Source organism: Sinocyclocheilus grahami, unplaced genomic scaffold, assembly GCF_001515645.1.
Source record: "Sinocyclocheilus grahami isolate Dianchi unplaced genomic scaffold, SAMN03320097.WGS_v1.1 scaffold311.1, whole genome shotgun sequence".
NCBI lineage: Eukaryota > Metazoa > Chordata > Actinopteri > Cypriniformes > Cyprinidae > Sinocyclocheilus > Sinocyclocheilus grahami.
The window spans coordinates 536356-551336 of record NW_015505490.1 but is presented as its reverse complement, the minus strand read 5'-3'; the positions used below and the strand labels follow the sequence as shown (position 1 = coordinate 551336).

The 14981-nt window shown below is 35.7% G+C and overlaps 1 protein-coding gene across 1 annotated transcript; it reads left to right on the top strand.

The window, feature by feature from the left end:
* Positions 1 to 976: 976 nt before the first annotated feature.
* LOC107601683 (D(2)-like dopamine receptor) lies at positions 977 to 14635 on the top strand. The gene is made up of 7 exons (XM_016293941.1): positions 977 to 1102; positions 4697 to 5001; positions 7139 to 7248; positions 7702 to 7838; positions 11016 to 11215; positions 12559 to 12642; positions 14357 to 14635. Exons 2-7 carry the CDS (start codon positions 4723 to 4725, stop codon positions 14588 to 14590), a joined length of 1044 nt encoding a protein of 347 aa, XP_016149427.1. The 5' UTR covers positions 977 to 1102; positions 4697 to 4722; the 3' UTR covers positions 14591 to 14635.
* The last annotated feature ends 346 nt before the right edge of the window (positions 14636 to 14981 follow it).

Here is a 14981-nt window from a genome sequence, read left to right as displayed (position 1 = left end):
TATGACCTACTACAAATCTGAAATGTGATTATAATCTTCATTCATACATGTATATATTTGAAGTTGCCTATTGGCCTTATAATCTCACAGCCCTATGGTTGAGACCACGCATCGACGCATGGCACCAAAACCATTTTTCTGTCTACCACGTCTAAAGTCCATGCACTCAGATCCAGTCCTCAAAGCCGCTTTCTGTTGCTGTAGGGGAAGTGGGGGCTTGTTTTTTGTGTCCAAAGTCATGAAGACCATTTGAAGGCATTTAAATCAATCCTTGCCCCTGAGACAAGACAAGACGCACAACTAATCTACTGTGGGTACCAGTGATGTTTGTTCATATCTAGCTGTAATGTGCCATGTAATGCAGTTTTAGAAAAGTTGTCACCTAACAGCTGTTAAGTAAGAATCAGGGGATTGAGCTATGACAGGCAATTTAAAGTCACATTAAACAGATATTGCCATCATCTTTTCGTCGCTATTGTGATGTATATCCCAGCGAGATAGGAAAATAATGTAGTGCGGGACTTGAATTTGTCCATTATTTCTTTTCTTTTTTTTAAAAGGAAGGAGAGGAAAGCAATACGGGAATTGCCAATTAGATCAATGACATGGTTTTGAAAAGAAACAGATTGTGATTAGAAATGTAGCACTTGTATTTTCTTCTTACTGATGTTGATGTAACAGCCCCGCCTCGTTTCCAGCCTTCGCAATCTCTGTTGGAGGGACTGAGATTGTCCCTCAGAGGATGCTGAAGGTTACCGCTCAGATGCTGCGCTCACACGCTCGCGTTGCTCACACTCCGCTTGGACTCAAACGGATATGGGTTGCTCCTGCTAAGTGCAGTTTAACACCTCCACAAATCCTGGAAAAGCATATTTACATCATGATCACCTTCTTTTGATAGCCAAAATGTAATTTCCTTGTGGAAGTAGTCGCGTTTGCCGGTTTACAGTGGTTGTATCCACCCGTGGAGCTGTAATTGTGACAGAAGAGGAATACAGTTACAGTCGCTCGGATGGACAAGTGCATTCGTTGGAGAAAAGTGGATTTCAATTCTAAGAAACGGGATACTTCCGCTCTTTGGATGAAAGTTGCGGTTTTGAAGGTACAGCACGGCATTTTCTCTCCTTTGTGAACTAGTTATTTCTGCTCGTGAATAATTAGGACGCGTGATAGAGCTGCTAATTAACAGATATTCGCTGATGCCGACACTTTCAGAGAAACTTTATTCCACTGCGTGAGGGAAAACAAGCATCTGTTTTAGACGACTTTGTGTAAACTGCTGGTTGTAATATTTTCCAATTAATTCAGCCGCTTTTCAAAGTGACAAAATAGCTGTATAAATTGCGTACAATGATGTGTGAGCGTGTGTTTGACAGAGAGCGAACGAGAGAGAGAGAGAGAGAGAGAGAGAGAGGCAATAAGAGTGTAACCCATGTCTTTTATTTATATTTTTTCACTAAGCTGAATTTAGAATAGTTTAATTTTAGAGCTTTAGGTCTTACCTTATATTAGAGTATTAGACTTTAACTTGTATCTACATACTGTTTTAATTGCATCTATTATATAGGTCAAACTGCACTAAGTATGCAATTATGTTAATCAAACGTGTATACATACCTGCGTTAAAATCTATCACAATATAAATAGCAAGCAGTGCAAAATATACATATACAGTATAATGGTAAAAACAGGAAATAATGGGGAGAAGAGTGGGACAGTGGGTGGATGATATTCATACATTATACTGTTTATTTGGAGACCCGCAGTACCATAACCATAATGTTAACCCAAACCTTTGCAGCAGATGCAAATCTCAAAGTGTTTCACATAACAGCATGTATGTACACAATAATTACACTGTATCAAATGCTTTACATTTGAATCTAAATAGGACACCCAACATAATGTAAAGTGTGACCTGTGTTTGTTCCTGTAGACAATTTTGTTTCTTTTAATGAACAAAAACAAAACTGGTGCATGGATTGAAGCTTACAGGAAAGACTGTGAGACTTTCTCCTAGGCTTGATTCCGTTGTTAATGTACACATATCTACAGACACGTACACATCCTGAATTGTTTTGATTCAAAATCCCATTACAAAGCCGACAAACAAACACAATCACAAATTACTGATATGAAAAAAAATGAAAAAAAGCATCATTTAGTTGAGCTGTGATGCATATTTTTTCCTCTGTAGGGAGTGTCAACTCTGAGACAGCCTTCATGATCAAAACTGACACTGAGAAGGCTAAAGAGGCAATTATATGGAAAAACCAATAAGTGGTGGTCCCTTTACACAGTGGGTTATATCTGTGGTGATGGAGTTTTGTATGTGTTTTTCTTCCAACAGAATGCATTTTTACTATCATATTGAACTGTTTAAGTGAGGACTATTGCACATTCGTTAATTTACATGGCACATCTGCCGACGAGGCGCTGCTCAAACCCTGAGTGATGTTACATTCGAGGTGTGGCAAGGTTCAAGTGTTCTTTTCCCTTACATATCTTTCAGATTTACATAAGTCATAAGTCAAGGCAGTGTAAAATGACCAAAGTGATGTGTTCAAATGGAATTTGCAACATGGTATAATTTGATATATAGCCAGGCATTTATAAAACTTTGATGGTAAATACATTCCACCCCAAAATGAAAAATCTGTAATCTCTAGGATGTCATTCCAGACCTGTATGACTTTCTTTCATCAGTGGAAGACAAAATAAGTTATTTCAGAAAAAATCATCTCAGTGCTTTTTTCCATGGGGTCCAGTGTTGTTTTGGAACCCATCTACTGCATGGAAAAAAATCTCTTTAAGATTTACCTTGTACCTTCAACCTCAAAGCCATAAGTAATGATCTATTCATGACATACAAAGTAACTTGAGAAGACAAGTAGACCTTTGTTCTGAGTTTGATATCATTTAGATGGCCAGAATGGGTTCATTTGTCACGAAATGCAAATTAATTTAATCCATTTCCACATTAGGGCTATAATAAATTTTGTGCTGAGCTCACATGAATTTTGCGAAATCTGCCAATATGGAACGAAAAACAATTGCTCACTGTGCAGTTTTCTTTTTTCTCAATTTGCAGAGACAGTATATACTACAAGCCCGTTTGTTGTGATATTTTATGAAACGCTCTTACCTCCCCGTGTCCACGTATTATTTAGCTGATACTGCTTATATTTCTGTCTGTTTTCTTGGACATCGCACAAGGGAAACAGTAGGGAGGGAGGAGACTTCTGTCCTAGTTAGTCACATCCAGAGTTCAAACATAGGCTTTTCAGGACAGCTGTGCGAACGATCACCCATAAATAAAGGATAGACTTTACACGGTGTACCATGCAGCGCAAGGCCACGGCCCTGTGCTTTCAAGTGAAAGCTTCTGCTCTGGTGTTCCAATAAGAAATAGATTTTTCATGCCAAAACTTAGTGGCACATGCTGTGCAATCTAGTTGATATTAGATTAGATTAGATTCAACTTTATTGTCATTGCACATGTAAGGTACAAGGCAACGAAATGCAGTTAGCATCTAACCAGAAGTGCAATAAGCAGTAAGTACAGGCTATACAGTGTCTCCAATATGTTACCATCCATTTCCACATTAGGGCTATAATAAATTTTGTGCTGAGCTCACATGAATTTTGCGAAATCTGCCAATATGGAACGAAAAACAATTGCTCACTGTGCAGTTTTCTTTTTTTCTCAATTTGCAGAGACAGTATATACTACAAGCCCGTTTGTTGTGATATTTTATGAAACGCTCTTACCTCCCCGTGTCCACGTATTATTTAGCTGATACTGCTTATATTTCTGTCTGTTTTCTTGGACATCGCACAAGGGAAACAGTAGGGAGGGAGGAGACTTCTGTCCTAGTTAGTCACATCCAGAGTTCAAACATAGGCTTTTCAGGACAGCTGTGCGAACGATCACCCATAAATAAAGGATAGACTTTACACGGTGTACCATGCAGCGCAAGGCCACGGCCCTGTGCTTTCAAGTGAAAGCTTCTGCTCTGGTGTTCCAATAAGAAATAGATTTTTCATGCCAAAACTTAGTGGCACATGCTGTGCAATCTAGTTGATATTAGATTAGATTAGATTCAACTTTATTGTCATTGCACATGTAAGGCACAAGGCAACGAAATGCAGTTAGCATCTAACCAGAAGTGCAATAAGCAGTAAGTACAGGCTATACAGTGTCTCCAATATGTTACAAATGTACTATAAATATACAGATAAGGCAGTACTATGGCCATAATTTACAGATTTTTAAATACTATCAGCATGATATACAGATAGGTGTACTATGAACATACTATACAGATGGATTATGTAATAAGTTTATGTACACTATAAGCAGAAAAGTATGAACATATGAACATCATTTACAAATGAATATGTAAGCGATACATTAAGCTGTACAAAACACAAGTGCAATGGACATTTAAAAAAGTGCATAGAAAATATTCCAGTGTGCAAATGGATCATTCAGTATTCTGGGTGTACAGACAGTAGTGCAAGTAATAACAAGTGTAACAGTTTTTTTATTTATTTATTTATTTATTTTTTGGTAAACCAGATGTAGTGATGAGTAGGGGTATGATAAGACACACATCGGGATACAAAACTTGAGATTAAAAAAAAATTAAATTCTGCATTTCTTTCATAAAAAGTCTCTTGTCTTTGGTTCTAGGGTCTCGGCTTGGCTTCAACCATCTGATGGAAGTCTTCACGGAGTATGCCTATAATGAAAGCTTCTTTGAAAATGGGTCCCGGGGCTTCAATGGCACGGAACAAGGGGGGCGGCACCAGTACAATTATTACGCCATGCTTCTCACGCTGCTCATTTTCGTCATTGTCTTCGGCAATGTGCTGGTGTGTATGGCCGTCTCGAGGGAGAAAGCCCTGCAGACCACTACCAACTACCTGATAGTCAGCCTGGCTGTGGCTGATCTGCTAGTTGCTACACTTGTAATGCCATGGGTGGTTTACCTTGAGGTAGGTATCAGCATCATTGGATACTTTTTTGTTAGGGATGCTAAAATGATTTAACCATAAACCATCTGTGGTTTACATTAATGCAAGGACAGATTATTAAATTATTCTCAGATGATTAGACTGTATAACTCAGAGTCCATCTGGGCAAGAATTAACAAAGAAGAGCTGCAGGCACCATTTTAAACCTCATTCTAGCCAATCAAATTGCAGAAAATCTGATCCTAGCCACGGGTTAGTAGTTATTCTCAACCAAGAGAAGACTTCCTGGTGTATGTCATTGAGCCATACATATTAGCAAAGCTATCAGATATCAAGCAAAATCCATAGGTTTGTAATGTACACGTTGTACATGCAGACCATAGTCCTTGACTCCTGTTCTTTAGAGAATAATGCAAGCAGGTTGATTGTGTGATTTTAAACTGAGCTCTGAACAATGGGTCAAAGGTGACAGTTCATATGCAGCACATCCAATTTACAGCATTATTATAACTCGCTGTATTAAATTAGCCTTTTGATATCTTGTGATGTGTTGTTTTTCTCCTAAAGGGCAGCACTGAGTAACTGCATTCTAAGTCAATAGCTCAGGTCATCATTTATTTTGTTTTGAATCATTTATACGCATGAACAGAACATTAAGAAGAGCTATTGTGAGATGGCTGAAATGTTTATTGGCTAAATAAAGTATGCAATAAAATTGCTGTTGTTGTGTTGCAATATGAAAGTCCTCAATATTATGATTAGGGCCGATGAGATCATTATTCCAAAAGATGATTTCCGTAAACAACTCCAGAATATCTTCAGAACACAAATGAAAATTAGTCATGAAAATAGCCTAATTATACTAGCAAGAAATTACCAATAAAATAAAATGCTTTAGCTTAGCTGCAGGGTTGAGCCAAATTGACAATTTAAGAAATGTTCTCCTTTCAGTTCATTAATATGAATTTTAATATGAACAGTGGGTTGAATTGGAATTGATTCAATGCCTCATTCATCATTCACTCAATCATCACCAACTAATAATGTATGTAACCGGCAAAAAGAGTCACTGTTAAAATCCTTACCACTAACAAGATTCAAGATTTTTTTTCAATTATTCAAATTTAATTCAAAATGTATTTGTCACATGCAGTGAAATGTCAATTTGCATTTTAACATAGTTCATTCATACAGCAGTAACATACATTTCCATCCGTCCATTCTTCACATAGCTTGTCCTCAGAATACATTTCATTCTATTTAAATGCATTTTTTAAAATGCATCCTCAGTTCAGTTCTGAATGCCACACAGCTCTGTTTTATGGTAGCCTGTTTCTGTTACAAAATAAAAAAACAGCTTTTAAAAAAGAAATAATATTGCAAGTTAATGTCTTACAATTCTGACTTTTCTTCTCTGAATTGTGAAAAACAAAGTCCAAATTTTGAGATATAAACACAGAATTGCGAGAAAAAGGTCAGAATTATGAAAAAAGTTGCAATATTTAATCCGTGGTGAAAAGAAGCTTCCATACTGATTAGCTCTATCTATGCGCAGCAATTTAAAACGTTTCTATTTCTCTTCACACTGCATGCTAGTTCTACGGACCTATCTCTCTCTTTCTCTGCCTCTATTAGTGCAAGGACATGTTTTGATCACTAGCGACGCCTGAGAATGATAGCGGTGAGGCTCATTTCATCTGAGTTTAGAGATATGGTGATGAACTGATTCTGGCAACTCACAGCCGCTTTCATTAGAGGTGTCAAATAATTCTTTAATCAATGACAGCGATGCAAACTCCAGAGCCGGGGACCTAAGACCATCAAGAGGTTTCTGAATCCCTCGGCTTGCCTGAGGACACACATTAATCAGAGGCAGCTCAGAAAGCTCTGCCAGCCAACTCAGGAGATGCAAACTGTGAATGAGGCTGACCTGTGCTATATTGTTGTAAATCGACTCCCGCAGACTTGCAGACGAGAAAGACAGACGTTAGCATGAATATTTAAAATCTGAAGATATTAGTAATATGCAATACTTGCCAGAGTGCTTCTGGAAAGTAACTGACTATTGCACATTTGTAAGTAAACAGTGTAGGGTTGCATTCAGATGTATTATTCTACAATTAGCAGAGTGTTTAGTTGTCCATGTCTGTCCTCCCAGGTGGTGGGAGAGTGGCGGTTCAGCACAATCCATTGTGACATCTTTGTCACCCTGGACGTGATGATGTGTACAGCGAGTATACTCAATCTATGTGCCATCAGTATCGACAGGTAGGTGTTTCTGCACTGCCATTATAAGAGCGGTCTAATGCTGACCGAGACCTAATTTGGTTACTCAGCTCAAAAGAGGGACCAGCTCAGCTTCTGTACACCTGAAAATAAACCACATTTGGTGCTGAGGTTGTTGTTATACAGTATATAGATGATGATATAGTCACTTACAATGTCACATGAGCTCAGAATAGTAAGAAATACTTGTGAGATCAATAGCAGTTCATACTAAACATCTCCTCTATTTATATATTACGTAATCAGATACTAGAAGAAAAGACTAGAAAGGATTACAGAGGTCAGGGGAAGCACCGATATGTGGTTCTGTACATCATAGGTCACATGATTACAGGTATATTTGGGAAGTTGTGTGCAGAGCAATGCAGGAATAATGATACAAGTCAAACAAGGCCTGTAAGAAAACAATACATTTTTGTCTTGTATCTCCCACAGGTACACAGCTGTAGCCATGCCTATGTTGTATAACACACGCTACAGCTCCAAGAGGAGAGTCACAGTCATGATTTCTGTCGTCTGGATTCTGTCTTTTGCTGTATCATGTCCACTGCTGTTTGGACTCAATAATACTGGTAAAAATGTGGGGGGGGGATTCACTAACTAGATTGGCAGTCCATCACCATTCAAAAGTTCAGGGTCAGAATAATTTTTATGTATTTATTTTATTTTTTGAAAGGAATGACTACTTCTATTCAGCAAACATGCATTAAATTGTTCAAAAGTGACAGTAAAGACATTTATAATGTTTATATTTATAAGATTTCTATTTCAAATAAATGCTATGCTTTTGAACTTTCTATTAATTAAAGAGTCCTGAAAAAAGTATAATGGTTTCTACAAATATTTTAATCAGTAAAACTGTTTTCAACATTGATAACAATAAAAAGTTTCTTGAGCAGCAAATTCGCATATTAGAAAGATTTCTGAAGGATCATGTGACAATATAGACTGGAGTAATGGCTGCTGAAAATTCAGCATTGCGTCAAAGGAATAAATGACATTTTAAAATATTTTAAAATAGAAAACCATCATGTTAAATTGTAATAATATTTTACAATATTACTGTTTTACTGTATTTCAAACAATTATCAAACAAATGCAGCCTTGCTGAGCATAAGAGACTTCTTTCAAAAAAAAAATCGTACCGACCCCAAATATTTAAACGGCAGTGTACATGTTTTTAGTAGGGCTGTCAATCAATTAAACATTGTAATCTAATAATATTCTGATTAATTATTCAAATTAAATACAATTTATTGCATGCATTTGTGGAGAAATTCCCTTAAATGAAAATAAATGATTGTGGCAGACATAGACATTATGTAAAGAAGCTTTGAAATCCAATACACTGTTTTATATCTATAAGTTCTGATCTACACTCTTAAAAATAAAGGTGCTTCACGATGCCATAGAAGAACCTTTTTGTCTAAATGGTTCCATAAAGAACCTTTAACATCTGAAGAACCTTTCTGTTTCACAAAAGGTTCTTTGTGGTGAAAGAAGGTTCTTCAGATTACAAAAAGGTAAGAAAGAGATGGTTCTTTAAAGAACCTTTGACTGAATGGTTCTTTGTGGAACCAAAGATGGTTCTTCTATGGCATCGCTTGAAGAACCTTTTGAAGCACCTTTATTTTTAAGAGTGTACTGTCCACTTTGGCAAATTTTATATGCATTATTCTGCATGTGAATTAATAACCATAAGGAATATGATAACTCTGTGTAAGTGGATCCCCTTGTCTTAAGCTTGAACAAATAGTTTCTGCTTTGAAATATTATTATGGCACAACATTTGAAAGTTATATTAGAGGAAGTCATTTAATCAGCATTCTTCTGCTTGAATGCTCGTGCTGGGAGGACGGGAGTAAGGGACTTGTGGGCATGCCATGAACAAAACAAATCATAATGTAAGAAACTGTTAACGGAAGTTGAGCGTTATACTCTGCAGTATTAAACACAAGTATTATGTCTGCTGCTGAATTGATACCTTTTTGCTTTCGCTCTGTTAATTTTTGAATATATTGGTATGTATTTAGTAGAGAAGGTTTAGATTTTTTCAGCTTTTTTCATTTTTCAAAAACAAATGTACACATATACAGTGACTTAAATACACTTCTATGATGAGCATGTTTTTTTATTTCTGAATTAATTTAGATTTTTTTTTCCAGGGGGAAAATTCAAAAATTTAGAAATCATAGAAAACCTTATTAAAAATATATTAACTGCTTATTAACTTTTTAATAATTTTGTCCCCTGAGGTCATGTGGTATGACCAACATTCAATAAATAAAACAAACAAACATAAAACAGGAAATGATATCAGAAAGAGGACCCCTGCAGAATATATTTATTTATTTATTGAAAATAAATACTTTTTACTTGGGTATATGCAGTGGTGTAGTGGTGCTTGGAGAAGTGGGTATACTCTTAATTTATGCCCCCATTTTTTTAAGCGGCCCAGCAAAGGATGAACGGCCTGTGCTATAAACAGTGACATGTAAGAGTCAAGACTAATCTTGCATACTTAGTTCACCCCAAAATGGGCCAATAGTATTTCCACATTTTCACTTTCTGTAACTTCTGCTACTTGACTTACTGGAGTAAGGATCATTATGAAATTAATATTAGCCACAAAAGGTGCAGATTTTGCAATAAATAATTAAAATTACATAGACTGCAGCAATTAACATTTAGTCAGAACCTCTAGTAGATAAGCTATTTTGTTTAGTTATCTGTAGGAAAATCATGATCTCTATTTGATACCCCCCCCCAAAAAAAAAATCGTGATCAATTTATCCAGAATTGTGCATCTCTACTCCTATGTTTACAGTCTACCTGACTGTACCCATTCAGAATCTAAAAAACACCTTCAGGCTTCAGCAGCGCCCATTATAAAACAATCGTGCTTTTAAGCCAAATACGCACTGAAAATAATAATTCTAGACCTGACTCAAACCGGTCAGGTTTTCTCTGTAGCTGTTTTGAACTTAGGCTACTGTTTGAAGGCATTCGTTTACTGGATCCTTGGACTGAAAAGTTTACAGGAGTTTACTGGTTTAAAAAATCTGATCACAAAAACATGCTTCTTTTCCTTTTTAAGGTATTGTTTTCATTATAATGTACTGATTCAAATTAGTAGTCAATAATTAAATATTATTTTATCACTCTTCGCGCCTCCCCTGACATGCACACACGCCCCAGACCGACTGCGCTTGCATTCACATGATTTGTTGAGATGCAATTATCAATCAAATTTAAAGGGAAGCCGGCGCATCCTGACTTTACTGGTCTTTACTGAGTATGGGAATATTGGCATTTATTTACATGTGATTTGATTAGCTAGTCATGGTGGACTGTCATGATTTTGGCTAATGCAGGACACTAATGAATAATGCATATCAGAGGGGATTTAGAAGTGGGTATACGCAAAGCCGACTGATAAAGAAGTGGGTATATGCCGTATACCTGCGTATACCACACCACTGGGTATATGACTTGACATTCCATTTATTTATTTTCTTTCTTGAAAATATATATAAAAAATCCAAAACAACATAAAACCAACATCAATACAAAAAATTTGTAAATAACTTTTTAAGAAGTTTTTTTCCCCACTTTCTGTACCATCTACAGTCGTATATGTCATTGACCCAGACATCTATTCTACATGTCACATGGTAGTCAGTAAACTCCATTTTATTTATATAATGCATAATGCATCACTTCATCTAATTTTCACTCTTCTATTGCAGTCACCCATGATGATGCTCTGTGTGTGATCGCAAACCCTGCATTTGTAGTGTACTCCTCCATTGTATCCTTCTACGTTCCCTTCATCATAACACTGCTAGTATACGTGCAGATCTACGTAGTACTGCGAAAGAGACGGAAACGTGTCAACACCAAAAGCACATGCCCAGTTACAGACATGGATATGAGCTCGACTTTAAAGGTGAGAACAGCTGCTTGATGACGAGTTGTTAAAGTTTTTACTTAGTTGGCACTCCACTAGAGTTTAGTGAATTGGGATTGTTAAAAATTGCAGTGTCAATGAATTTCAAACTAATTAATCAGCACTGCAATTCCCATTAGCAGTATATGAGTAATGAGCAGTTGTAAAGTTGGGAATAGCAGCAGAATAAATTCAATATAGCATTATTCAAAGAAACTGATAGCTGACGGCATAAGTAAACATAGCAACTCCTATCAGTGGTTTCTGTCAGTGCTGTGTCTCCTCCAAAGTATTCTGATGTGAAAACAGGCTTAGATCAACATCATGTTTATTTCAGGAGCGCTTTCATTTTGAAGTGCAAAACTCATCCTTATCCTTCTATATAGCAAGTGACTTGTTTTCAAAATGCTGAACTTTTGGCTTTAGATCTGAAATGATCTCCAGAGTCACCACATCTGCATTCAAAACGTATGCTTTGTAGATTGAGAATACAAAGCTTCAGCAATCCTCATGCCGAGCAGCTAATTTAAAACATTAAAGGATTTGGAAACTTTTCCTAGCGCATTACCTATAAACATGATCTATAAGCTGACATTTACAAAAAATATCACTGTGACTGAATGAATTACCAACCTTCCAGTTGCATGTAATAATCTATAATTGCAAATAAATTTAAACCGAACCTAGGACGGGGCAACTAATTCCTTTCTGGTCTAAATCTGTCAAAACAGTCTGGTGTTTTCTCCCATGTGTGTTTCAGAAATGCACCCACCCTGATGATGTGAAACTGTGCACTGTGATCGTCAAGTCCAGTGGGAATTTTCCTGTGAACAGCAAAAACGTGGTACAGCCATATATACAAAATAATATCTAAATAAGGACATAGTAGTTTACTTAAAGTATGATGTAAAGTTCACTTTAAGAAAACTTACAAGTATACAGTGCTGTGAAAAGGTTTTTGCCCCCTTCCTGTTTTTTTTATTTTTTGCATATTTGTCACACTTAAAAGATTCAGATCATCAAACTAATTTTAATATTACACAAAGATAATGCAAGTAAATTAAAAAAATGCAGTTTTTAAATTATGATTTCTTTTATTAAGAGCTAATTTAAAACATTAAAGGATTTGGAAACTTTTCCTAGCGCATTACCTATAAACATGATCTATAAGCTGACATTTACAAAAAATATCACTGTGACTGAATGAATTACCAACCTTCCAGTTGCATGTAATAATCTATAATTGCAAATAAATTTAAACCGAACCTAGGACGGGGCAACTAATTCCTTTCTGGTCTAAATCTGTCAAAACAGTCTGGTGTTTTCTCCCATGTGTGTTTCAGAAATGCACCCACCCTGATGATGTGAAACTGTGCACTGTGATCGTCAAGTCCAGTGGGAATTTTCCTGTGAACAGCAAAAACGTGGTACAGCCAATTTCACTTTTCCTTTCCAAATATCGCTCTTGACAAGATTTTTGAGCTTCTAATTTTTTGTCAAATGCACCAGAAGTAATAACAACAGATGACATCCCTTACGAAAAAGAAGTTTATTCAAGTGTGCTAATAGTATACGTCTTTTAAACTAAAAAAATAGTAAAGTATACTTTCAGTCTACTTTTTATGTACTTCTCAGAAATGTGCTTTATGTACTTCTCAGAAATATACTTAAAATGACATTTAAGTATACTTGACTTAAACTTATATATATGTTTATATATAATTAAATATATTTGAGCTATACTTGTGCTTTGGGAATCCATGTTTTCATTGTTATAAATTTCCAAAACACAAGCGAAGAAGAAACCAAAACAACACATGCTTCCACGTGTAATCTAACACAATCAGACATAAAACAGCATCAAAACTGTGTAACGTTATGGAATAAAATGTCGACCCATGAAGAGATAATGACTGTCAGGCTTTGGGGTGTTGATCGACTCCATCTACGTTTTGATTATCACTCTGAATCCAATTCATAGTCTTTTTTTTTAGCTTTTTGTTAAAATGTTTTATTTAATTATTTTTGGTTTATGAAACTTACCCACATTCAAGTGTTTATAAAAAGAATGCATGAAGCTAGAATAATTTTTTTTTGTTTGCACTTGCAGTATAAAACTACTAAACTAGTAGTTTACAGAGACTATACTTCAGAGTGTACTAAAAATGCTAAAAGTATTTATTTAGTAAACTATCAGCATATCTATAAGTTCACTTTTAGTATAGTCACAGTACAAACTAAAAACATATATGTAATCTAGCTTTGTACTCAAAGTTTACTACTGTTATACTTAAAGTATACTTAAAAGTATAATTTTATATAATAGAAAGTGGGCCAATTTAGTCTCAAGGAGTACTGAAATAGTACACTTACAAGTATAGTTCACTGATATTTGTATACTTACATAAAGGATACTTAAAAATATACTTGAACTTTACTTAAGTATACTTAATAAAATAAACTTGAAGTATACTTCTTTTTGGTAAGGGATTTGAGAAATGATAAATGATAAATGTTAAATGTTAACCTCTGCATCCAGTGTATACTTCATAGAAATATATATTGGCTGAAACAATACACTTGAACTGTTTGATAGAGTAAACCAATTTTTGTAGTGAATTAATTTATTTTTATTATCAATCACTTATAATTATAGAGCACTACTGTCACAAATTCGGTCCATGGACTTCTGTTTATTCACCACCAGAGGTCACCCTTTCCATTACATTGACTCTCGCACAATCGCAAACACACAATCATGACACCATACCCCATTTTTATAGCATCACATAACTAACTAAAAGCAAAGTTATTAGAAACGAACACTTGAACATACAAGTGACAGCACCCATCTTTGAGAATTTAATTTGAAGTGTAATTAGATTTTTTAGTTTGGCTCTCAGCCAATGGTGTGACTTTGGAGGCAGGACTATCTGTTTGCCTGACCAATAACAGGTGGAGTATTCAGTTTGATTATTTGCAGTTTCGTTTGGTGATGCTAATGGTGTGAAAATTACACATTTCAGCTATAACAATACAATGTTTGATTTCATTTAACTGAATATTGTTCAGTATGTGCATATGTACCCATGAATAAAACATTTTATATAGGTTTTCAACTCTAGAGTAGTTTTCTAACATTGCCCACCCAAGCCTGAATTATTACCTCTGCGTGCTTTATTTTCAGGTGTATTTATCATCTGCTGGCTGCCGTTCTTCATCACGCACATTGTGAACACTTACTGCCAAGTCCCTCCTGAACTTTACACTGCCTTTACGTGGTTGGGCTATGTGAACAGTGCTGTAAATCCCATCATATACACCACTTTCAACATAGAGTTTCGCAAAGCTTTCATTAAGATTTTACACTGTTGAGAGAGAACTCACTTCCCCGGAGCTGAAGGGATAGAAATGATACCTCATCTGCAGTGGACATACTGTAAGACTTTATATAAAGAATCTAAATTGGATCCCATGTGGACTATGGCCTGGGGGCTACATCTCTTGCATTTCACTGAGATTAAAACTAAATGAATGTATATACATTTTCTGTAATGTATTATAAAAATGATTTTGTTCCAAGATCATATCGCCCAAAAAAGAAAAGAAAATCCTGGGGGATATGGGGCTTAAAGAAGTATCATTAGCAGACAAAAACGCTTGTTTTGACTAATATTTCAAGCAATGCCTTTGCTTATCTGTTTGTTGGTATTATTTTTTCTTGATTTTGATTATTTGCTCAAAACCTAAATGTAACAGCATTTTA